Source organism: Mus caroli, unplaced genomic scaffold, assembly GCF_978045245.1.
Source record: "Mus caroli unplaced genomic scaffold, Mus_caroli_1 scaffold_20, whole genome shotgun sequence".
NCBI lineage: Eukaryota > Metazoa > Chordata > Mammalia > Rodentia > Muridae > Mus > Mus caroli.
The window spans coordinates 50,070,619-50,097,798 of record NW_028227275.1 but is presented as its reverse complement, the minus strand read 5'-3'; the positions used below and the strand labels follow the sequence as shown (position 1 = coordinate 50,097,798).

Sequence of the window (27,180 nt, the reverse complement as noted above, 5' to 3'; positions counted from 1 at the left end):
TATATATATATATTGCTCTTGTTCTTTTGAGAACTTGATTAGTCTCATAGGATCATATTAGGTCCCAGGCTCATTTTTTAAAATAGATCATTTGATTTTGTTTGTTTGTTTCTGTGTTCTTTATATATTCTGTATGTGAATTTTCTGTCAGATGTATAGTTGGCAATGTTCTTGCCCATTCTATGGGCTTCCTAGTCACCTGGTTGAGTGTTTTCTTAGCTATGCAGAATCTTTCTAGTTTTATGAAGCTCTGTTTGTCAGTTGTTGTTCTTTAATCTTGGACACATGGACGCCTGTTCAGAAGGTCCTTTCCTACACCTATACCATCTATTTTTTCCTAGCTGTTTCAGTGTTTTAGGTTCCAAGTTTAGGTCTCTGATCCATTTGCAGTTAGTTTCTATGCAAAATGATAGGACTCTGTGGGGCTGTGAAAGACAGCCTAGTTTCTGGTTGAGGTAGGTTTGAAACCCTGGTGACCCCACAGGTTTCCCTGCAGGGAAGAGTAGGCATTTTGCCATGCTCCTGCACACCAGGACCCTGACATGAGGAAGTAGCTCTCCGTATTTCTGTGGCCATCAGTCATGTAAGAGCAACGCCCAAAGCCCCTCCACAGGTAGAGGATGTGACCACGGATCACATAGCCTCAAGACAGATCTCCATTTTCATGAGGTACCTAAAGGCCTAAAGGGCTTAGCCAATTAAACTCTCCTTCCCAGCCATTCCTTCCTACAAACCTCAGGCCTGCCCTGAGAAAGTGGGGTACAGTTTTCTCACCACCACTCTCCACCATGACAATTTTAGCCTTAAAACCATGGACTGTCTCTTTTCATTGTGATCGCAATAAGGAGCAATGGAACAGACCTTCATCTAGAGAGCCAGCTACTAATCTCTCCCAGAAGGCTTCTCAGCACTCCCAGCTATAGCCTCCACCAAGCCAAGCCACTTGCCAAGCAAACCAAGGACTTTCCTCCCCGAGGGACCCAGACAGAGCTCCCCTCTTTTTTTTTTCCTTCAGCTCCAGGCTAGGTCCAGGCCGCAGGCCCCCACTCCATTCTCAGTTCTTCCATGGCTCCCAGCTGTATCTGGGTGCCCAAGAGTCTGAGAAACTGATGGTCCCAGTCTCCTTTCAGACCCTGGGACCCCCGAGCGGGCTCCCACAGTCCCTGGGGACCTCAGACTGCATTCTCCCACCCCTGGAGTGGTGTTCCACAGCTTTCCATAGCTAGAGATAGATGCCCACCCAGTGCCACAAGGGAAAGCACAGTCAAAACTTCCTGCAACCCACCTCACCCAGAGGCCCGAGCCCTGAGTGGAAGAGGGACCCCACCTTTAACCTCACAGAACTCTCTTTTCATTCTTCTGCATGCAGATTTTCAGTTTTCCCAGCATGAATTTTTATTGGATGCTTTATTTATTTACATTTCAATTGTTATTTCCTTTTCTGGTTTCTCCTCCACACATCCCCTATCCTATTCTCCCTCCTCCTGCTTCTATGAGTGTGTTCCTGCATCCTACTTCACCACTCCCACCTCACTGCTCTGGCATTCCTTCCCCTACACTGGGACGTCAAGCCTTCACAAGACCAATGGCTTCTCCTCTCATTGATGCCAGATAATGCCATCCTCTGCTACATATGCAGCTGAAACCATGGGGCCCTCCATGTCTACTCTGTGGTTGCTGGTTTAGACCCTGGGAGCTCTGGTTGATATTGTTGTTCTTTATATGGGGTTGCAAACCCCTTCAGCTGCTTCAGTCATTTCCCTAACTCCTCCATTGGAGTCCAGTGAAACTTTCTGGAGCCAGCAAGAAAAAGGTGGGAAAGAATCACACACACACACACACACACACACACACACACACACACTTGGTGGATGAAGCAAGCCTCAACAAGCTCCAACAACTTCACTCATTACATACATACATGCACATATACATTTGTTGGATCGAGCAAAGCTACAACAAATTTCACATATACACATATATACATATAGACATACATATACACATATACACATTTGTTGCATGTAGCAAAGCTCCAACAAGTTTATTTTTTTCCTACATCTTATATAGCCCAGTAAAATCTTTCAACCCCTATAAAAATTACAATATGGTTACATTCCTTTTTTTCACATAGTAAACAATTACAGTGCCTATGTGTAGAAAAAAAAAACATTTTCCTAATACCCTCACTTGATCAAATATTCTACATATTAGGGGTGAAAAACAAATTATGCCCTAGAGCCCATATTCATTTGTATTTAAGTAACTTCTTATAGATTAACAGAGTATACATAGACATGATAATTTTCTCAGCCAGTTTTTCTTACTAGCATGTTGCAATGTGTACTTACAAGGAAAGAATCAACTATATTGTTACTTATCTTAAAAAGTAATCCTATGAAAAATTTTTAAAAAGAATCATAAGTCTAAATTCTATATAAAAAAAACAAAAATTTCTACTTTGAATTTTTAGAGTACACATCCACCCATATATGATGGCTGAAATGGATGGGGAGGAAATGTTAGAGGCAAAGGTTTCTGCCTCTTAGTCAGTGGGGGGAAGTCCTGACACAATCAAACAGTCTGCTATCTACAAAGGTGAATCAGAGTCCTGTGCGGACACAAGCAAAGCTTCTCCTGGAATAAATCATCTGACATCAGATCCTTCCCGTTGTCTGGTTAGTACATTTTATTATTTTATTAGAAGTTGAGGAATAAATTTTATTTAAAACAAGTGTTTTTGAAAGAAAAGACTTATGTTTTATTCTGTAATATTTTATGATTAAAATAATATATAAAGCATCGTTTAAAATATGATAAGGAGATGAATATTTGCAATCTTTATTTTGTAACTTAAATATTTGAGTGTTTAAAGTTTGATGCGTTCTCTCTACAATAGCCTGTCCTTAGTGATTATAGGGAATGCCAATGGAGTGTGAGATATTGAAATCCAAACACTGTTTTTTTAAAAGCCTTGTATGTAGAAACATAAGAATTGTCTATTTTTTCTAAACTATTGGCATTCCTAAGATTGTAAAACAAATGTCATACCTGATCGTTGAAAGTGTCTCCAGATCTAACAGAAGCACAAATAACACGAGAATAATTATAAACCACAGGGGCACAGGCTTCGGGGATAAACTCTTATGGGGAGCATGCATGGGTGTGTGACACACTGAGCATTTATTTCCACAGGATCTCATAAGCAGCATTGAGGGAAAAATGGCCCTTCTGAGGGAAGGTAAAACGAGTGCTTAGGGCACTTGGTAAATGAAGCAAGTTTCAACTAGCTCCAACAACTTTAGATATTGCATAATACAAACATACATATATACTTACATACATTCATACATACATTTATATATACATTCATATGTGCATACATACATGCATACATATATGCGGTACATGGAGCAAAGCTCCAACAAACCATATATATATATATATATGCACATATAGACATTGGGAAAATGTCTGAACAATTCCATGCTTCCCATCAAATGATATCAAGATTCAGGGTCATTGCTGAATGATGTTTCAACGACTGTGACTCAAATTGACTCTATGCCCTGATAGCACAAGAATCTAAATTATAATTGCATCTACCTCTCCATGGGCCTGTATGAGCTCTGATAGGCATACTGGTGTTTCATGTTTTAACTAATGTCAGAGTTATAACAACACTCTTCCCCCAACACCTGGGCCTCTGACATCCTCCATAGCCTCATGCTATGTGTGTAGTCTGAAGAAGGAACAGTCTAAATTCCAGGTGAGAATATCTTGATTGGCTCTAGATGGCAGACCTTGTTCTCTGGTTCTTCAGGTGCTCTGGGAACCTGTACTCTGGAAGCCAGCGCTGCAGTGGTGGCTTGTGTGTGTTGCTGGATATCAAACCAAGAAGGATCCCTTATCTAGTCTCAGCAGTGTAGAGAAAACCAAGAAGAGTAGAATCACAAAACACTATTGAGTACCCAGTTATCAATGTTGCCACTGCTCCTATGGGTGCTTCCTACAGTGGACTTCTAAGACAGCTTCACTTACTGCTAACACTATCATGGCTGAAGAAGCTACACAGATCCTGCATTTCTGCATTATCTAGAACCAAAGTCACTGCATTGTACCCAACCCACATTCCTGCCCCTGAAGGTCTTTCACAAATCCAGCTGTGGATGAGGTTACTACTTGATTAGATGCACAGGTGTCCCTCCATCATCTCACTCTCCTCCATTGTGATGGCTTTGCTCACTTATCAGCTCTCCTTTCAGATGCTCCCATCTCCATGAAGCTCCTCTTCATTCCAATGTTTGCGGTCACTGGTGACCTCTGAGCTCTCAGGAGGCTCTGCTTTACCAGGCAGAGAACAGATTGTCCAAGATTCTAATGGCAGGTTTCCTTATTAGTTCGCTGAATTTCCTAGGATTTCCCTGAATTTGTTCCTGAAGTTTTGAATTTATCAAACTCTTTGGAGAGGAGAGTTTATGAAACATTTATCTGAGGCCTGTACTATGATTCATTAATGTAAACTTAACCTAAGAAATGTGTATTGAGTAAGACAAATGAAATTTGATCCCCAAGAGAACATATGATAGAGGCTTTGCTTCCAATATAAAAATGCTGAAGTAACATTACCTCTAAGATGGCGGCTCTCAACCTGTGGGGCGAGACCCCTTTAGGGGTTGAATGACCTTGTCACAAGAGTTACCCAAGACTATTTGAAAACACTATTTATTTACATCATGACTTATAACAGGAGCAAAGGGATCCATCCCATAATCAGCCTCCAAACGCTGACACCATTGCATACACCAGCAAGTTTTTGCTGAAAGGACCCTGATATAGCTGTCTCTTGTGAGGCTATGCCAGGGCCTGGCAAACACAAAAGTGGATGCTCACAGTCAGCTATTGGATGGAACACAGGGCCCCCAATGGAGGAGCTAGAGAAAGTACCCAAGGAGCTAAAGGGGTCTGCAACCTTATAGGTGGAACAACAATATGAACTAATCAGTACCCCCGGAGCTTGTGTATCTAGCTGCATATGTATCAGAAGATGGCCTAGTCGGCCATCATTGGGAAGAGAGGCGCCTTGGTCTTGCAAACTTTATATGCCTCAGTACAGGGAATGCCAGGGCCAAGAAGTGGGAGTGGATGGGTAGGGGAGTGGGGGGGGCAGGGTCTGGGGGACTTTTGGGATATTATTTGAAATGTAAATGAAGAAAATACCTAATAAAGAAAAAGAAAGAAAGTAATTTTATGGCGGGGGGGGTGTTACCACAGCTCTATTAAATTAGCAACTCTATTAAAGTTTTACTGCATTAAAAAGGTTGAGAGCCATGACTCTACACAGGTGGTTAGGTCACTGGAAGCATTGCCCTTAGAAGGGATTCAAGTAGTGTTATGTGACCCTGGTTAGTTCATATGAGGATAAATTGTGGCATCAAGCAAACTTTGGGCCTTGCTCATAGTTTCTATTTCACCAGGCAACAGTATCCTCTCTCATTTCCAGTATTACCTGTCTTACATTGTGATTTAGCCAGACAACCTTAGGTAGAGCTGTCAATTTCTGTGGTCATGCTTTTTGTTATGCCACCAAACATGGATAAAATAAATCCCCCTTCTTAATAATCACCTAACATCAAATATTTTATCAAAGTAATGTGAATGGTTTTGATTTTATATGAGGAATCTAAGGTTCATTAGACTTATGAGATATGCAAGAAATGACTGTGGTTAAGTTTGTCTTAGGGAATAAGCTTTTTCTATGAAACTGGATGCTTCTTAGACCCAGAAAATCACTGTATTCATTGTCTTGTGTAGCAATGATAAATTCATGACTAGCCTCTGACTGTAGTTTCCTATGCACACAATACATTTAAAATATATATACACAGTTCTCTAGGAAAAACACAGGTCTCTAGGAAAACACATGTATCTGCAATGTGTGAATTTTCAAACAGATTTGGAAAGCTCATCTAAATGATATTAGTCTGAGTATATTAAATCCTTTATATTGTATATTTGTTATATTTTGCTATGTCTACTCTATTTAGTCTTAAGTTTTGCCTTTTATTAATACTTAATAAAATTCATCATGCAACATTTTTATATATCATATTTTGTTTATATTTCTTTGATGGAGTTTTACAAATGGAAGTATCCAAAATTATCATTACCATAAGATATTATTTTCTTGTGGAATGAAACCTCTGTTAATCGGAGCCACTCATTTTGAGTATATTTCACAATAAATATACATGCCTGGAGGAGGAATTGAAAGTCAGTTAACAGTTTTTACAGAAAAATAGGAAGTGGTTGTGTTTTTTCAGAGATTCATATCACAGCCTTTATGGTTTAGAAGTGTTAGAAGATTTTGCAAATTTAAGCTAAGTGAGGTGCTGAGTGTGGGGTGGCCACAAGCTCTGAGCAAAGACTCTGGGGTGCCTTTCCAGAGCTTGGCCCTCCTCAGGCACAGAGGACAGGCATTGTGGAAGTAGGTAGGTGCAGGAATTTGGTTTCCTAGGCTTCAACATGATGGCTTTAATTTACTGGAAGAACATGGGACATCTAGGTGAAAATGAGAAAAATGAGGTCACCTTTCACTACATACAATAGTCTTTTGACCTTGGGTTGAGTGTACATTTAACTGTACCTTGGGAAGCAAATTTGGTGCAAAGGATAAGGACAAGGAAAAGACAAAGGCTTGTTAAAGTGTCAGCAATAGTTTCTCCTCCAGCGTCCATGACCTCACCAGTCACAGGTAGGTGGCTATCGTTACAATACCAGGCATGGCTTTTCTCCTATTGTGTCTTTAAGGCCATTAGATATCTCTTGGCTGCCCTCAACATAACAAGTGCCACTGTTGTACCCTTGAGAAGATCTTGGGTGTTCACCCTTAGATGAAAACTGCAGGCAATTACTAACTCCTCCAGCAAGAAGTTCCCTGATGGGTTATCCAGGTCTAAGTGATCATTTCTAAACATATTTACAGACAAGTAACCTTAGATGGACCAAACATTGTGTGTGTGTGCGCAAAATCATATGCATATTTAACAATAACAATTAAAGGAAAAGAGGTCATGGAGATTATGAGAAAAGTTGGAGAGAAGATAGGGTGGGATGGAAATGATGTAAATACAGTGCTCAAGTATAATATTCTCAAAAATAAATTTTAAAGTAATAAAAACTCGATATTATTCCATCTTTTATGTGTATAATAGGTGTTTTGTCTGCATATATGTCTGTATGCCACATGCATGCCTGGTTCTCAAAGACCAGAGAAGTTGTTTATGTCCTAGAATGTTAGTTATAGATGGATATGAGCTGTCAAATAGGAGCTAGGAATTGAACTTGGGTCCTCTGGAAGAGCATCAAGTACTCTTAAACACTGAGCCATCTCTCAATCCCTCAGATTATTGGATCTTAGGCAAAGGCTTTTCTCTGCTCAGACTTCATTTTTATATCACCATCAATTATCAAAAACTGTTGAGATTTAGGCTGGTTTGTTGTTTGTTTCTATTTCTAGTTTGACAAAAGAGTCTTGCTCCCCTTTAGATCCCCATCTTTATGCTTGCTCTTTAGTAAGTGTGACCCAACAGGGGAATGAATAGACAACCAAAGAGTTCAGCACATCACAGAGGTCTGAAGGCATTTCTGAGGGGCATGGCAGAGGTTCTTTGTACCAAATGAGTAAGTTGTGCATTTCACTGGACTCAACCCTTCACCTTGGACCCTCTTAAGAACACCTTTGCCTTCTGGAACATGAAAAGGAACTGTAGGCATATTTTTTTTCTAGTTTATTGGGTTCTTATATCTACCATCCTTCTCTGCCCCAATTCCACCCTAATCACTTGCAAACTCCCAAGACTAGATGGGAGAGAAGGAAGTTTAGAGAGGAAAGGGCATTGACATCTCTTTAGGCAACTTCCTGCTGCTGAGGGGAATCAAGTTCCTGAGGGCAAATCCAATCTCCATCATCAGAATGTCTCTAACCAACAACCAGCAATCCAGTAAAAGCAAAAAAACAAAAAAACCCAAAAAAACAAAAAAACAAAGGCAACAGCAGGAACAAGCAGTAGTAGGTGAAGCTGGGAGAGTTAGGGTGGTGTGAGATGCGGGGAACAGTAGCCACCATAGGCTTGCTCAGGGCTCTGTACTCTCACATTCATACTCTCATGAGTCTCCAGAATTCCAAACATTTGCAGTTGGCAAAAATCATGCCCCTCCTACAATACCACACCTTCCTAGTTATCAGCTGTGGCCAATCTAAAGCAGTCCCTTATCCCACACCTTGGATTAAAACAAAAACATATTCACATATCATAACTACCTGAGTTTTTAAAGAAACCACAATTCTCACTAGAGGGAAGTACCAGGGACTGCTTAAATTCTCCTTGCACTGCAGGTTGGTTGAGTAGTTCACGGGCAGAGGGGAGCTGTATCTGCTGGAAGCCAGAGACTCTGTGGGGAGACTGCACAGATGTAATGGGATTCTTTGTTGTGGGCCAGAGGATAAAATGGGGTGCACCTCCTGAAGTTGAAGCCAACATACATTAATGTTCCAACTACTAACTTGAAAAGTGAAGTCCAAAGTATTTGTCAATATATAAAGAAAAAGCACGAGCATTTAAAATAAAATTGGAAATATAATTGGTGAACCTTCTCTTATCAAGAGATTAAAACTGTTTTTCTTCTTATCTAAACTTATTATTATAATTATAATTATAATAACATAGGAAGATTTCGCTTGTTTCGCTTGGAGTTTACCCTTAGGTGGGAACCTGCATTGAATTATTTCCAGAACTTCATCCACAACTTCATTCTTATTTCAGTACTGTTTCTGCTGCCCTGGAAACCATGCAAGGACAGGAACAGACCACCATGACAGTGGTTCCTGGAGTTGCTCTGTCTTCAAAGAATTCTGTTATGAAATCACAAATGTGGGATGAGAAGAAAGAGAAATTCTTGAAGGGGGAACCCAAAGTCCTTGGGGTAAGACATCTTTGGATCTCAGGGGAGAATGATTTTGTAAATATGCACAGGATTTTTAAAACGATGCAGACATGCAATGACCTCTTTGACTATCTTCTTGGTACCTCAATAAACCCCAAGGGCAAAAGCATTTGAGTTTCATATTTATCATTTGAAAACTGACATGTTAGTCTATCACATCATACTTTCAGTTTAATCCATTTAAAATATAGAGACTGCAGGTAAGTTCTATGCTGCGGATCTTCTAAGATGATCATATCTAGCTCAGTGTAGAGAAAAAGCGATAAAGCAACAGCTGTGGCCTGGCCTGTGGCTTTCAAACCCATTGTGTTCTATATAAACAATTGCAATGCCATTGAGCAACCCTCCATTCTCCACATACTTCTATTCACTTCCAGAAGATTGTGCCCAAAAATAATAGAGGACTTAAAAAAAATCATGCTAGGCCAGTTAAAAACCAGCAAATGAAGAAGGTACTCACCAGGCCAAGCTGCTAATCTCTGGACAGTTGCCATTAGACAGACACCTGTTTCTTTTCTACCTTACTGTTCTAACTCATAATATCATCATTTTTCATGACATATGTTTTATGTTAACATAGAATATGCATACCTTAAAAATATCAAGAAGAATTTTTAAATGGAGAGCAGTTTACATTTACAGCAAAAGTGAAGCGGAAAGATGTGAACACACCCAGTGATGAGCACTCTGAGCTTAGTGCTTTGTCTTCTACTAGTTTATTAATTTCTATAAATATTAATGTAAAATAAATCATAATAATATCGAGTAGTAGTGGCTATTTTTCAAATTATTCTAGTTTTTAGGTTTGGGTTTTTTTTTTTTGGGGGGGGGGGTTGTTGTTTGGTTGGTTGGTTTGGTTTGATTTCAGTCTTTTGAGACACTGTTTCTCTGGGTGGCTCTTGTCCTAGAACACAGACTGTGTACCAGGCTAGCCTTGAATTCAATGAGATCTGTCTGTATATGACTCCTCAGTCCTGGGATTAAAGGCCTGCATCACCACTGCCCAGCTTAAATTATTCTCTCTCTCTTTTTTATGACATTAGTGGCTATTACTTCTTCTGAGGTATGGTACATGGTAGTCTTAAAGAAGTCTCCGTTTCCTCTGTGCTGTTGAGTGAGTTGACCTCTTCTCTTAGTGTTCACACATATCCTATCTCCTGAATGATTCCTGGAAGTATTATTCACTTGCCTCCTCCGTTAGCCGGGCTGACGAGTAATTGATTTTATTTATTTTTTAAGAAAAATAACTATTGGTTTTGTAAGTTTTTAATCCATTGATTTCCTGTTTTGAATTCTAGTGATATTCATTCTATTTTTATTTTTTCCTTTGGATTAAGTTCTGACCTTTTAGGGTGGGCTCTTCCAAATCAAAGTGTAGAGGGCTAACTCATTTTTAAATCTGTCCTTTTACATTTTAAAAATTAAATTAAAATATGATTTCACAATTTCCATCCTCCATTTCCTTCTACCAACCCTCCCATGCTGTCTCCTCCCTTTTAAATTTGTGACTTCTTTTTCTTTAAGTTTTAATGTTACATATATACAGATGTATGATAATAAATATGTAAGTTTTTTCAATATTTCCAGATTTATTCCCATTTACAGACTACTCTTCTTTCCTCCCACACATCTTCATACATTGTTTTCATTTTCTTTGAGTCTTTATTATGGGAGCAGTAATACTGAAATTCCCCCATTGTTGGATCACCATATACACATTCCTTCCTCAAACTCCATGCTCTCAAAGAAGATCATGTGTGTTCTTCATATTTCCCTCATTCTGCACCTAGCTTGATTTCCTCAAACTGTTTCTTGCTGGTATAATTTCCTACTAATTCACTAATCATATGTGAGCATGTGACAAAGGAGAACAACAGAGGTAGAGATGCATCATGGGCATCATAAAAGCATCTCTGGAGAGAACTTCACAAGTTCCCTTTAAGTTTGAAATTACTGAAAATGTATGTACGTGTGTGTGTGTGAGAGAGAGAGAGACAGAGAGACAGAGACAGAGAAAGAGAGACAGAGAGAAAGACAGAGACAGACAGACCGATAGACAGAGAGAGAGACAGAGAGACAGAGACAGAGAGACAGAGAAAGAGAGACAGAGAGAAAGACAGAGACAGACAGACCGACAGAGAGAGAGAGAGAGAGAGAGAGAGAGAGAGAGAGAGAGAGAGAGAGAGAGAGAGAGAGAGAAACAGAGAGAGAGTCCAAGGGAATGATTTATAAGTTACTACATCTCATCTGTATATGAAGACAATTGAGAAAAGAATAACATTTCAAATTTATCTGTGAATTATGAAAGGAGTAGGTGGTGGTAACTTAGTAGTATAAAAGTGCTTAGCATGGGCATCATTTTTGTTGTGGACAATGCTTTTATTTATTTTGTTTTTTTTTGTTGTTGTTGTTGTTTCTAGGTTATACAAGTTGTGATTGCTCTCATAAACGTCAGCTTAGGAATAATAATTTTGAAAACTTTATCTTCCGAACTACCCCTTTCAGTGATCTCAATGGTCCCATTTTGGGGATCAATAATGGTGAGTAACATACAGTCTTATATAACGGGATAATAACATCCTGTTGTGACTATACTAACTTTGGGTGAAATCTCTCAACTCTTTCAAGTTGAGAACACCATATTTAAACCCAATTCAGTATTTCATTGTTCACATTTCAATATCCACATGCCATTCATGAGATAGGTGGACCACTTATTTAATATGTCACTTAAGATGTATTGTGACAGCATGTAGTCAAGTGCTCCCATGGGGGTTAGACATTGACACAACTGATATCCTCAGAAGCTCATTGCTAATCAATCATAGGGTTAGTTAGAGTGATACGGCTTGCTGACCTGTTTCACTGCTCATATAATGTTTACAAGTATATTCTCAAACCAAGGATAACTGTCCTCCTATTGTTAACTTGGGGAAATTGAGATCTGCTTCTCTAGCTAGGAAGGGATCACAAAACTCTGAAGCCCATGAAAGAATGAATGAAACACGGGCGTTGTTGGCAAAGGAGAGGGGAGAAAGCTGAGCAGGTGATTAACAGCATCTGGCTAGACAAATCTCAATAAATGCTTAAGAGAATAGGAAAACTATAGGTGAATTTTGTTTCTATTTTAAATAAAATAACTAATTAAAGTTTGAATAATAATTTTGAAAGTTAAAAAGCTTTCCTCTATAAATAAAACTTGGAGATAATTTGCTTTTTACAGTTCAGAGTGTCAATAAAGTATAGAAATCAAACTTATATGAACTTACAAGAAGAAAACAAAATGCATAACCTTGGTTATTTGTACTTTACAGCAGCTTAGAGTCTTATTCAAGTATTGCAAGGTTTCCATTTATTGATGATCTGGAGAATGAGAAAATTTAGTTATGTGGTAGACTTGGTACTTTAATTTTTTCTTCTTATTTTACAACAGGTGTTTAAGATTTAAAGAATGCCACAGAATGTCATATATTTAAAAGTTGCACGACACTTTGTATATCAATAGTTACCAATGGCAATAATGATGATGATAATTCCACCAATAATACCAGTAATAGCTTACATTGCACTTTAATCTGGCATATTACTGAGCACAGTTCAACTCATTGAGTCCTTTCTCTAGCTCCTCCATTGGGGGAACTGTGCTCAGTCCAAAACAAATTGTGCTTTCCAAATTTTAATTTAGAAGCTTTAAAAGTTAATGGCTTATTCCTCTATACTGAAGCATAAAGAAAATACTAACAAAAAATGGAGACACAGTTGATGGCTCCTACCTGTATCCCTTCACTCAGGAAGCTTAAACAGGAGAGTCACTCCAAGCACAAACCCGGCCCGGTTCATGTGGCAAGGTCCGCGCAACCAGAACAACATAACAAGACCTTATATCAAACATCCAAAATAAACACATGGAATAATCTATTAACAAAACCTTGGTGGTTCTTCCATAAGTCATTTTACTTTTCCTCTGCTCTCCTGGGGATGGGGAAGGTGGGTGACATAGAAAACTGCTGCCTTTTAGACAGCCGGTCACTTTACTAAACCCAGTTTATTTGCAAGTATAAGAGTTAGTATGCTATGAGTTATACCAACTGTTTAAAGATGTTTAACCTGGATATTTCCCCTCATGACCAGTTCATTGTCTCCGGATCCCTGTCCATTGCAGCAGGAGTGAGACCTACAAAATGCCTGGTAGGTAATTTGGTTTATTTTGCTATCAAAAAGGAGTAATTTCATCAACTATGCATATATCTGCTACAATATAAAGGGGTTAATTCTATTTTCCTAAAGTCATAGCTATGAGTTTTAGAAGGACCTGACTTTCAAAAGTGTAGCTGAGCCACTGTTTCATAACAAGTCTCATCATGTCTGACTGGATATAATGTCAAGGCAGTTGCTGGGAGGATCTTGGTGCTGGTACAGTGAATTAGGGGAAGAAATGTCACACCCAGTTTAGACAGATGAGCCTTGAAGCTTCAGATCCAGCCCATAATACTGACACCCAAATATTTTACTGATAAAAATAAAAAATATTAACTGACATATTAAAATAGCTTCTATAGATGTATCCAAAGTAATAGTTTGAAAAATGGTTTTATAGAGTCCAGTCAGTCAGAGGGTAAGAGCACTTGTTCTTACAGAAGACGCAGATTTTTTTCTATGCACCCACATGGTGGTTCACAGCCATAAATAACTACAGTTCCATCGGATCCCTACCCCTCATCAGGCTTATGTGGGTACCAGGGCCATGCACATGCTGCATGTACATATAGGCAGATAAATCATTTGTAAACCTAAAATAATGAATGGCTTAAAAAGACATTTACAGTGATATGTCCATCATAAAGCTGATAAGGGTAATAGCCAAGAGTTCAACAATTATTTCATTTTCTAAAAGCTCCATTTAAATTTCACTTCCTGCAATAGGTAAACATCAACTTCTGTAGCACTATCAAGATGACCTTTCTACAACTAAATCTTGTCTGCCTACTTTGCATCTTTGACCAACACTGGCCTCTAAAATGTAGCTCATGTTCTAGATACAGGAGACTTTCAGTTTGCTGAGTAGTTTTACTTCTTACAATAAATTTTATTTAACTGAACCATGAGAAGAGATTGTGGAGCTGTATCTGCAGCATAGAAGGAAATATGCAAGAGGGACACCGCCATCAGCCTTTACAGAGGAACAGTTAGGAATAGCATGGTGCAAAATCAAGAACAGGTTCTCCTGGTATTGTGTCAAAGACTTTGAAAATTTTACTATCAAGTTAGAAGAACATCTTGTGCCCTTGAAAATCATCTGGAAGATTTAGTCTTAGGAATAACAGTTATTATGTTTTTATTTTGGCAAGGGATTAGCAGTAAAGCTACTATAAAGAAAGATACAAGAGTCTAGTTTGGATAAGAAGAGAATGAAATGCTGTTCTTCAAATATTGGTGGAGCTATACAAAGGTTGCCATTGATAACTGATCCCCATTCCGTTTCAGATCATCAGCAGTCTAACTCTGAACACTATCACATCTGTAATGGCTGCAATTGCATGCATAATGAGTGTAGTCAGTGTGGTTGTGCGTTCACATTCTTTGTATGGTTATAATCATACAATCACCAAGGTGCGTATTCACTCTGCTGGTGGGATGTCATGGAGGAGGCAAGGGCTCACTGACTCTTGCAAAAGCAACAGTCAACATTCTGATCACAAAATCAAAAGTGTGGGTGGTACATAAAGGGGCTTCCCTCCTCTAAGGAAAAGTGAATTGGCACAATGGGAGGAAGGATTTATATGGTTGGGACTGGGAAAAGAGGAAGGAGGGGGCTGTGATTAGGATGTAAAGTTAATAAAAAATAAATTATTGGGAAAAAAGAGAATAGGAAAATAAATCAATTTGCGATGTTGAAATGATAGCAAAGTCGGACAATATTTGAGATTAGGTGAAACTTCATTATTTCCCTTCTGTCTGTAACTAAGTCCAAAGGAAACCACTAATGTGGCTACTTCTCTGCCATAAGGACCCACATGTCATGTCTGATCTTCAGTTGGTGCCCAAGAGAGATCCAAAATAAAACTAAATTTCTAATCTGGAAGGTGCCAATCCTCTTGGGAGAAAAAGAGAAACTGTATAGCTTATAATATTTGCAAAATGGGTTTAAAGGTGTAAGTTATTTGTAAGTAAGAGCAGATAGAGTGTATTCTACTTCGAATAACCAGAACAAGCCACAAGGAATTGCCAGTGATCAGTCAAAATGATCAAGAAATATGATAGGTCTTATAGCTTATAATATTGCACTATAAACACACATATCTATCTGCTACTTATGTTGAAAAATCTACCTTTGCTTTGTTTTGCTTTGCTGATGTTTTCAGTATGTGTGATTGATATTGCTGGAGATTGGAGTTTTACTGTGGAGCCAAGGTTACACTTGGGTTAAAAATCCACCCTCTCTTCTCAATGATGGGATTATAGTCATGAGTCACCAAGCCTAAGCATTTAACTTGTTTATGTAAACTAAATTATATCTTATGCGAAATTGCTATCTCTCCTACTTTCTGTTCTCCCCTTGTGCCTGCCACAAGGCCTGAACCCAGAGGCTAAGAGATCTGTTGAAGCAGGAGCCAGGATGAAAACAACCAATGCAAATATTCTCACAATCCACTGAATCAGTGTCTCTCATGTGCCAAGCTCCTGATTAATGGATTAATTCACAGGAGAGGGACCATATCTGATCACTGAGATCATTCAAACCTGCCAATTCTAGGCACCAGTTCAAGGCAGGAGAATTCAAAATAAATGTGTCACCTCTGTTCTTCTATTTTGACCCTGTGGCTTGGTGAAGATACAGACAAAGCCAAATGCATTAAATAGTAAGGAGTGTGGTGTCCAACCCTCCAATGATTTACTAGTGTTGTGACAATCACTACCAAAATAGTGTGCCATCCACATAGACTTTATTACAGGGTGACAGATTTTCAAAATGAATTTCTATTGCATAATCAACTGTTGTCAAGGCTTTTGACTTCCTGGTAAGCTTTACAGCAAAGTAACTTTCTCAGCTGTTGTGTTTCCACCTTCTGTCCACATTCCTTGGCTCATCATTCTGCCCTCGATTTTCTAGGCAAAAACTGAAGCATACTCAGTCTCTTAGATAGGATTCTTCAGGATCTTATTTCTACATGTAGATATGACATAAAAACTTGGACAGCCTGCTCAGGCGAGGACATTCTGCATATAAATAAGCTGCCTCTGTTCTCACTATAAACCAGGCTAACCCCATCCTTGAGTTGGGACTATCCTGGAAGACTATCCTCTTCAAATATGAAATGATATTGTTTTCCCCATGTGAAACATCTAGTATAGAGCACATCAGTCTTGGAGTTAGGGGCCTCTGATAATCTTTATTAGTTAAAAAATAAGTGAGAATATTAGTAACATTCAGGAGATGATGAAATAGTCTTAGGTTTGGGCTGTATCAAAAGCTGAATTTCCAAATCCCTGGTCAGGGCCTTCATCTTTTAGCATGGTAGTCAAGGGGAGGAGGGCATATTTCAAACATGTACTACCCATTCTTTACATTCCTTTGTATGAATCTGTCTTTAGGATTTGGATATTTTGATGTTAATTTTTAACATACTAGAATTCTGCCTTGCTGTGTCCGTCTCTGCATTTGGATGTGAAGCTTCCTGTTGTAACTCCCGTGAGGTGAGTAGCACGTCTTCTTCGGTGATGCTTAGTAGGTCTCTATTATTCTGTAGTCAGTCACACAAATCTACCAGCTTACATGGACACATCTTTGTCTCTTACCTTCTTCAATCAAGATTATTGCCAGCCTAGCCTTGTTCCCTGCTCAGTCTTAAGAGGCCATGTAATCAGAAAAAGTGAGGTTCCCTCTGGGTTGCCTAGATTCATTAATAATAGAGTTTAAAGTCAGACTAGGAGGGAAGCTCAAAGCCATTTTTAGGACAGTTTGAGGGAGGGAAACCAAAACAACCAAAACAAAACAGGACAGACAAACTGAAAATCTCTTTATCCTCCATACAGAGGGAAAATGAAGAGAAAGACCTCAAAATCCCAGAAAGTCCAGGAAAATATATTTAGTAGTGCTAAGCCACCCCTCTGAGTTCAGAGGTTACCCACTTCCAGATCCTTGTGTTATAGATCAATGCCCTATACCAGAAACTCATGTTAGAAATAGAGACAGTTGATCAAGGAAAGAAAAGCATTCCTAAAAATGGAAGTGGACTAGTGAGCTGTAGAAAGAGCCTGAAGAGCATCCATCCACAGAATGAAGCACCTTTTATAGGACCATTAGAGACTTGGCATCTTTGTATCTGATGGTCTCACTGCCGGACAACGTCACTCAGTATGTTATCTTCTGTAGATGAAGCCCAGGTGAAGAAGAGCTTAGAGCCTTCTTTTGAGTACTGGTTTCTTTCACATTGTATATGGCCAACTTGCATATAGTGTGTTTTTATCAAATCCAGCCCCATTCACTTGGCTGTAATTCTTCCTTTCTAGTCCCTATTCTCCTGTCTAAACTTTGTTCATAATGTTTATTGGGCTTTTGTTTCTCAGAAACTTTCAGTTTATGTACACCTAGCCATTGTATTAACCCAAGGGCTGCTGCACATGCTCTTAGACAAGAAGAAGAAGGTCATATAGGGAGAATAAAGTCACAAACATAGGAGGTGAAAAATAATCAGGAAGTAGACCACCAATACAGTATGCCGCATAAGCTACTTCAAAGCTTGTATACAAAGTTAGTGTAACCCAGCATCTTCTCCCTAGAGCTGAGAAATGCTGTTCCTGCTGTCCTCTAGTGTGTTAACCAACAGAAGCAATGAGCTAGGTGCATGTGTTGCTTAAGTATGTCCATCTTCTTCATTCTACTGCTGGCCCATGCCCCTTAATAGTGAAGGTCAGAATATATTTCCATGTGTCATGATGCATCTGCCATTCTGGGCCACTGTCATGTGTGCAGCACTTCATTCAAGGCCACCATGTCAAGGTCTGCATGTGCAGCTGTCAACAGGAGCAAACTAATTTGGAAGAATTCCACTGTCGTTCTCTGTGACAACTTGGTTCAAGTATACCAGCTACTGAGCTGCCACAGAAAGAGTGTCTTAGGTCTGCAACACCTCATGATCCTGGAGTGGCCCAGACACCACTCAGTGCGATGTTTGATTCAACTTAGTAGCCACAGTATAGACATTAATAAAAGTAACACTATAGGATATGGAAATGGAAGCAGTGACTGAACTGGGTGACTCAATGACATTTTGATTCATTCCACAGGTTCTTCTAGTGCTACCATCAAATCCTGTTGAGACAGTGATGGCATCCCCAATGACACTTCAACCATTGCTACCATCAGAACACCAAGGGAAAAATGTTCCAGGAAATGTATACAAGAACCACCCAGGAGAAATAGTCTAGTTTTTATGTGTGTGTGTGTGTGTGTGTGTGTGTGTGTGTGTGTGTGCGTGTGTGCGTGTGTGTGTGTGCATGTTTGTGTATGTGTGCATTTCCCTAGGATATTAACACTTCATTGCACTGGCTTTTGAGATGAATATTAGATTTACTGTAAGTATGTAAGTCAAGCACTTATTAGGTCAACAACACTTCAACATATTATATTCATTGTATGTACAAGGGGCAATGAATTTGCAAAGATGTTTTGAAAGCAAACTGAAAAAAACAACCAACCAAACAAAAGACCTCTTAGTAAAATGAGGTCTCTTTGCAAAGACTGAAAAACTGGAGTTCGCATTTTTTTTGGGGGGGGGGGGCTTTTGCTAAATAAGTAGATTTAGATGCTTTTGATCAAGTACAAACTCATAAAGTATGTAAGAAATTACTAATGATAGGAAACAATTTTAATCTCATATGTAACATAGTGTATAATTTAATAGATCTGGTAAAAATTTATAATAAAGAGAAATGCCTGAAATCAGAATACCTGATCCTTAAATATACACACTACATACATTTATATACATGTGTATATTTATATAAATATAGTGTATCACCATATATATATGTATGTATATGTATATATATATATACACACACACATATATATGGTATGCGTATAGTATGCATATAGAGAGTATAGAAGGTATATATAAACATATGTGTATATATTAGATGTGACCTAAAAAAATCACTTATAACTGTGGTTTGGCGCTGTAATCTCCTCTAAGGCTCACATCTTTAAACAGTTGGTCCCAAGTAGTGCCATTATTTTGAAGGCTTGCTGAATCTTTCAGATATGAGGCCTAACTTGTAAAACTAAGTCACTAAAGGTTGGCTTTGAAGATGACACTACCTTCCAGTTGAATGTTCACATTAACTTTCTAGTTAAAAGCAAAATCCAAAGTGTCTGTTTATTAGGCTAAATTTCCCCAAAAGACATAATTGCCAGTAAATTCTTAGATAAACTGATGATAAGTGTGTGTCAATGTTTATTATTCATTATAGAGTAAGTCTAGATCCTGCATTAATTTGGCATAACATGGGTTAAAATATTTGCATATTACCAAGCAGCCATGGTACTTCTGCAGGTATTGCTGTGTTTCAGGATCCAAACAATTACAAAAACCATAATCTTGCTGCTATTTCTTTACTTATTATCCTAAATTAACTTTTAATATAGTTATATCAAGACAGTCCTCAGAAAGAAAACATGAAAAACATAACACATGGGATTGGAGAGACGGCTTAGCAGTTCAGAGCATTCGTTGCTCTTGGACAAAAACCTGGTTTCAGTTCCCAGCACCCACTTTGTGGCTCACAGCAATCTTGACTCAGGTTCCAGGAGATCTAATGCCCTCTTCTGACTTTTGCAGGCACAGTCCCACAAGCTGTGCACATACACACATCATACCAAAAAAAAAAACAAAAAAAAAAAACCCAAATCCAAAAAACAAAAAAATGAAATAAATACATAAAACACATATAAAAAACCATAAAGAATACTATAGAAGACAAAAGTCCAAAGCAACTGGTTCAAGACAAAGACCAATAAGAAAATGATTGATCTCTCTTCCTGTCTGACCAGCACCGGGGTGGCTGGGGCGCAGGGTCGGCTGACACCTGCCAGCAACCCATGACACCCGCCACAGGATCTTGAGACTTCTGGTGAGTGGAGCACAGCTTCTGCTCCAGTCCAATCGTGCGGGACCTGAGACTGCTTTGGTTGGGGAGGCAGAAAACCAGCCTGAGTAGGGCCACAAGCCTCTTCTGGTCTGACCAGCATCGAGGTAGGTAGGGCGCAGGGTCGGCTGACACTTGCCAGCTACCCACAACACCCGCCACAGGATCTTAAGACTTCTGGTGAGTGGAACACAGCTTCTGCTCCAATCCAACTGCTCGTGGGACCTGAGACTGCATTAGTTAGGGAAGCAGAAATCCGGCCTGAGTAGGGCCACAAGCCTCTTCCGGTCTGACCAGCACCGGGGTAGCTAGGGCGCAGGATCAGCTGACACCCGCCAGCTACCCACAACACCCGCCACAGGATCTTAAGACTTCTGGTGAGTAGAACACAGCGTCTGCTCCAATCTTTAAACAGAGACAACGATAACAACTAACCCCAGAGATTACCAGATGGCGAAAGGTAAACGTAATAATCTTACTAACAGAAACCAAGACCACTCACCAGCATCAGAACCCAGCACTCCCACTTCGCCCAGTCCAGGGCACCCCAACACACTGGAAAAGCTAGACCTGGATCTAAAAGCATATCTCATGATGATGGTAGAGGACATCAAGAAGGACTTTAATAACACACTTAAAGAAATACAGGAGAACACTGCTAAACAGGTAGAAGACATTAAAGAGGAAGCACAAAAATCCCTTAAAGAATTGCAGGAAAACCAGACCAAAGAGGTGATGGAATTGAATAAAACCATCCAAGACCTAAAAAGGGAAGTAGAGACAATGAAGAAAACCTAATTGAGGCAACACTGGAGATAGAAACCCTAGGAAAGAAATCTGGAACCATAGATGCGAGCATCAACAACAGAATACAAGAGATGGAAGAGAGAATCTCAGGTGCAGAAGACTCCATAGAGAACATCGGCACGACAATCAAAGAAAATACAAAATCCAAATAGATCCTAACTCAAAACATCCAGGAAATCCAGGACAAAATGAGAAGACCAAACATACGATTAATAGGAGTAGATGAGAATGAAGATTTTCAACTCAAAGGACCAGCAAATATCTTCAACAAAATTATAGAAGAAAACTTCCCAAACCCAAAGAAAGAGATGCCCATGAACATACAAGAAGCTTACAGAACTCCAAATAGACTGGACCAGAAAAGAAATTCCTTCTGACACATAATAATCAGAACAACAAATGCACTAAATAAAGATAGAATACTAAAAGCAGTAAGGGAAAAAGGTCAAGTAACATTTAAAGGCAAGCCTATCAGAATTACACCGGATATTTCACCAGAGACTATGAAAGCCAGAAGGGTCTGGACAGATGTTATACAGAAACTAAGAGAACACAATTTCCAGCCCAGGCTACTATACCCAGCCAAACTCTCAATTACCATAGATGAAGAAACCAAAGTATTCCACGACAAAACCAAATTCACACATTATCTTTCCACGAATCCAGCCCTTCAAAGGATAATAACAGAAAAAAACCAATACAAGGACGGAAACCACGTCCTAGAAAAAGCAAGAAGGTAATCCCTCAACAAACCTAAAAGAAGACAGCCACAAAAACAGAACACCAACTCTAACAACAAAAATAAAAGGACGCAACAATTACTTCTCCCTAATATCTCTTAATATCAATGGACTCAACTCCCCAATAAAAAGACATAGACTAACAGACTGGCTACAGAACAGAACCCAACATTTTGCTGCTTACAGGAAACTCATCTCAGAGAAAAAGATAGACACTACTTCAGAATGAAAGGCTGGAAAACAATTTTCCAAGCAAATGGTAGGAAGAAACAAGCTGGAGTAGCCATTGTAATATCTGATAAGATTGACTTCCAACCCAAAGTCATCAAAAATACAAGGAAGGGCACTTCATTCTCACCAAAGGTAAAATCCTCCAAGAGGAACTATCAATTCTGAATATCTATGCTCCAAATACAAGGGCAGCCACATTCATTAAAGATACTTTAGTAAAGCTCAAAGCACACATTGCACCTCACACAATAATAGTGGGAGACTTCAACACACCACTTTCACTGATGGACAGATCATGGAAGCAGAAACTAAACAGGGACACAGTGAAACTAACAGAAGTTATGAAACAAATGGATCTGACAGATATCTACATAACATTTTATCCTAAAACAAAAGGATATACCTTCTTCTCAGCACCTCACGGTACCTTCTCCAAAATTGACCACATAATTGGTCACAAAACAAGCCTCAACATATACAAAAATATTGAAATTGTCCCATGCATCCTATCAGATCACCATGGACTAAGGCTGATCTTCAATAACAAAATAACTAATAGAAAGCCAACACACACGTGGAAACTAAACAACACTCTTCTCAATGATACCTTGGTCAAGGAAGGAATAAAGAAAGAAATTAAGGACTTTCTGGAGTTTAATGGAAATGAAGCCACAACATACCCAAACTTATGGGACACAATGAAAGCATTTCTAAGAGGAAAACTCATAGCTCTGAGTGCCTCCAAAAAGAAACTAGAGAGAGCACACATTAGCAGCTTGACAACACACCTAAAAGCTCTAGAACAAAAGGAAGCAAATTCACCCAAGAGGAGTAGACGCCAAGAAATAATCAAACTCAGGGGTGAAATCAACCAAGTGGAAACAAGAAAAACTATTCAAAGAATCAACCAATCGAGGAGCTGGTTCTTTGAGAAAATCAACAAGATAGATAAACCCTTAGCCAGACTCACTAAAGGGCATAGGGAAAGTATTGTAATTAACAAAATCAGAAATGAAAAGGGAGACATAACAACAGACCCTGAAGAAATCTAAAACACCATCAGATCCTTCTACAAAAGGCTATACTCAACAAAACTGGAGAACCTGGATGAAATGGAAAAGTTTCTAGACAGATACCAGGTACCAAAGTTGAATCAAGATCAGGTTAATGATCTAAACAGTCCCATATCCCCTAAAGAAATAGAAGCAGTCATTAATAGTCTCCCAACCATAAAAAAAGCCCAGGACCAGATGGGTTTAGTGCAGAGTTCTATCAAACCTTCAAAGAAGATCTAATCCCAGTTCTTCACAAACTATTCCACAAAATAGAATCAGAAGGTACTCTACCCAACTCATTCTATGAAGCCACAATTACTCTGATACCTAAACCACATAAAGACCCAACAAAGATAGAGAACTTCAGACCAATTTCCCTTATGAATATTGATGCAAAAATCCTCAATAAAGTTCTCACTAACCGAATTCAAGAACACATCAAAACAATCATCCATCCTGACCAAGTAGGTTTCATCCCAGGGATGCAAGGATGGTTCAATATACGAAAATCCATCAATGTAATCCATTATATAAACAAACTCAAAGACAAAAACCACATGATCATCTCGTTAGATGCTGAAAAAGCATTTGACAAAATCCAACACCCATGGATGATCAAAGTCTTGGAAAGATCAGGAATTCAAGGCCCATACCTAAACATGATAAAAGCAATCTACAGCAAACCACTAGCCAACATCAAAGTAAATGGTGAGAAGCTGGAAGCAATCCCACTAAAATCAGGGACTAGACAAGGCTGCCCACTCTCTCCCTACCTATTCAACATTGTACTTGAAGTCCTAGCCAGAGCAATTAGACAACAAAAGGAGATCAAGGGGATTCAAATCGGAAAAGAAGAAGTCAAAATATCACTTTTTGCAGGTGATATGATAGGATACATAAGTGACCCTAAAAATTCCACCAGAGAACTCCTAAGCCTGATAAATAGCTTCGGTGAAGTAGCTGGATATAAAATTAACTCAAGCAAGTCAATGGCCTTTCTGTACACAAAGGATAAATAGGCAGAGAAGAAATTAGGGAAACAACACCCTTCTCAACAGTCACAAACAATATAAAATACCTCGGCGTGACTCTAACTAAGGCAGTGAAAGATCTGTATGACAAGAACTTCAAGTCTCTGAAGAAAGAAATTAAAGAAGATCCCAGAAGATGGAAAGACCTCCCATGCTCATGGATTGGCAGGATCAACATTTTAAAAATGGCTATCTTACCAAAAGCAATCTACAGATTCAATGCAATCCCCATCAAAATTCCAACTCAATTCTTCAATGAATTAGAAAGAGCAATCTGCAAATTCATCTGGAACAACAAAAAACCTAGAATAACAAAAACTCTTCTCAAGGATAAAAGAACCTCTGGTGGAATCACCATGCCTGACCTAAAGCTGTACTACAGAGCAATTGTGATAAAAACTGCATGGTACTGGTATAACGACAGACAAGTAGACCAATGGAACAGAATTGAAGACCCTGAGATCAACCCACATACCTATGGTCACTTGATCTTTGACAAGGGAGCAAAAACCATCCAGTGGAAAAAAGAGCATTTTCAACAAATGGTGCTGGCACAACTGGTGGTTATCATGTAGAAGAATGCGAATTGATCCATTCCTATCTCCTTGTACTAAGGTCAAATCTAAGTGGATTAAGGAACTCCACATAAAACCAGAGACATTGAAACTTATAGAGGAGAAAGTAGGGAAAAGCCTCGAAGATATGGGTACAGGGGAAAAATTCCTGAATAGAACAGCAAAGGCTTGTGCTGTAAGATCGAGAATTGATAAATGGGACCTCATAAAGTTGCAAAGCTTCTGCAAGGCAAAAGACACCGTCAATAAGACAAAAAGACCACCAATAGATTGGGAAAGGATCTTTACCTATCCTAAATCAGATAGGGGACTAATATCCAATATATATAAAGAACTCAAGAAGGTTGACTCCAGAAAATCAAATAACCCCGTTAGAAAATGGGGATCAGAACTGAACAAAGAATTCTCACCTGAGGAATAACAAATGGCAGAGAAGCACCTGAAAAACTGTTCAACATCCTTAATCATCAGGGAAATGCAACTCAAAACAACCCTGAGATTCCACCTCACACCAGTCAGAATGGCTAAGATCAAAAATTCAGGTGACAGCAGATGCTGGCGAGGATGTGGAGAAAGAGGAAAACTCCTTCATTGTTGGTGGGATTGTAAGCTGGTACAACCACTCTGATAATCAGTTTGTTGGTTCCTCAGAAAATTGGCCACAATACTACCAGAGGATCCAGCAATACCTCTCCTGGGCATATATCCAGAAGATGTTCCAACCGGTAAGAAGGACACATGCTCCACTATGGTCATAGCAGCCTTATTTATAATAGCCAGAAGCTGGAAAGAACCCAGATGCCCCTCAACAGAGGAATGGATACAGAAAATGTGGTACATTTATACAATGGAGTACTACTCAGCTATTAAAAGGAATGAATTTATGAAATTCCTAGGCAAATGGATGGATCTGGAGGGCATCATCCTGAGTGAGGTAACATATTCACAAAGGAACTCACACAATATGTACTCACTGATAAGTGGATATTAGCCCAAAAACTTAGGATACTCAAGATATAAGATACAATTTGTTAAACGCATGAAACTCAAGAAGAATGAAGACCAAAGTGTGGACACTGTGCCCCTTCTTGGAATTGGGAACAAAACACCCATGGAAAGAGTTACAGAGATAAAATTTGGAGCTGTGAAGAAAGGATGGACCATCTAAAGACTCCCATATCCAGGGATCCATCCCATAATCAGCTTCCAAACGCTGACACCATTGCATACACTAGCAAGATTTTGTGAGACAATGCCGGGGCCTAGCAAACACAGAAGTGGATGCTCACAGTCAGCTATTGGATGGATCACAGGGCCCCCAATGGAGGAGCTAGAGAAAGTACCCAAGGAGCTAAAGGGAACTGCAACCCCATAGGTGGAACATTATTATGAACTAACCAGTACCCCAGAGCTCTTGACTCTAGCTGCATTTGTATCAAAAGATGGCCTAGTTGGCCATCACTGGAAAGAGAGGCCCATTGGACTTGCCAACTTTATATGCCCCAGTACAGGGGGATGCCAGGGCCAAAAAGTGGGAGTGGGTGGGTAGGGGACTGGGGGTGGGGAGTGTATTGGGGACTTTTTGGATAGCATTGGAAATGTAATTGAGGAAAATACCTAATAAAATAAATTTAAAAAAAAGAAAACAAATAGTTAAAAACCAAAAAAAAAAAAAAAAAGAAAAGAAAATGATTGATCTGAATATGTTTCAAATAAAAAACAAACAAACAAAGAAACCAAAGCAGACCAAAGAAACAACATTTTCCCTCATTGGAGTTACTTAAATATCCACCCACAGAGTCAGACCAGCCCACAGCAGTGCTTCTTGTTGGCAATGGGTCACACTCACAAAGATTTCAATGATTCTCTCAGTTCTGTTTCCTTCCATGCTGCTCTTTCTCTGTTCTTTGTGTGCTGTTGCTTCCTTGTTCTCATTACAGGAAGTGAGTTCTCAGCTACAGATGGGATGTCCTAGTCACTTATGAAAGTGCTTATGCTAAGCTCTCAACCCTTTGTTCTCTGAATCTGGTCACAGCACACAGCTGTGGCCAAGCTGTATTCTCAGCTGCATCTTTCCTATTGCCCAATAAGCTACATACATTATGAGCAAGACTGATGGTATTGTGAAATACTGCATTTTTCCCTCTCCATTTGAAGCATTTGGTTTTTTTTTCTTTTCTCATCAAGAGATTAGAATAGTAGAAAAGTGAGTAGAAGAAAGAGGAAGGGAAGAATTTTTCCCACAGCTACAAGGTTGCATTTCCTAAAACTGTAAAGAATGTATTCAGTGTTCTTATCCTGTCTGTACTCTTCCAGTGGGCTAGTTTAATTGGGAAATTTCACACACCAGCCAGAGAAAATACATCTCAAAACTATTTCTGAGTAGTTCCAGAATCTATCCTTTTTTTCTTGTTTTTTTGTCACAATCTTACAATCTTATACTCTTGCTTTCTGGAAAATCATGATAAACATAAGTGAGCTTTTATCGTATGTATACAACCACCCCCCCACACACAAAAAAACTAAAACAAAAGAAAATGGAGGAAGTACCAAGAATTTAACCAAACTTAGATAATCTGGAAATATT

General features: G+C 39.1%; 1 protein-coding gene across 1 annotated transcript; it reads left to right on the top strand.

The window, feature by feature from the left end:
* Positions 1-2,565: 2,565 nt before the first annotated feature.
* Positions 2,566-18,883, top strand: LOC110287624 (membrane-spanning 4-domains subfamily A member 4D-like). Its single transcript, XM_021154189.3, has 7 exons — positions 2,566-2,678; positions 8,826-8,985; positions 11,427-11,546; positions 13,138-13,194; positions 14,491-14,616; positions 16,600-16,701; positions 18,295-18,883. Exons 2-7 carry the CDS (start codon positions 8,851-8,853, stop codon positions 18,433-18,435), a joined length of 681 nt encoding a protein of 226 aa, XP_021009848.1. The 5' UTR covers positions 2,566-2,678; positions 8,826-8,850; the 3' UTR covers positions 18,436-18,883.
* Positions 18,884-27,180: the final 8,297 nt, after the last annotated feature.

Bases quoted from the DNA above. Each gene is read 5' to 3' on its own strand.
- LOC110287624 (XM_021154189.3), top strand. From the start codon at position 8,851: ATGCAAGGACAGGAACAGACCACCATGACAGTGGTTCCTGGAGTTGCT. The intron at 11,547-13,137 runs GTGAGTAACATA...CCTCATGACCAG, and splicing joins CATTTTGGGGATCAATAATG to TTCATTGTCTCCGGATCCCT. The intron at 16,702-18,294 runs GTGAGTAGCACG...TTCATTCCACAG, and splicing joins CCTGTTGTAACTCCCGTGAG to GTTCTTCTAGTGCTACCATC.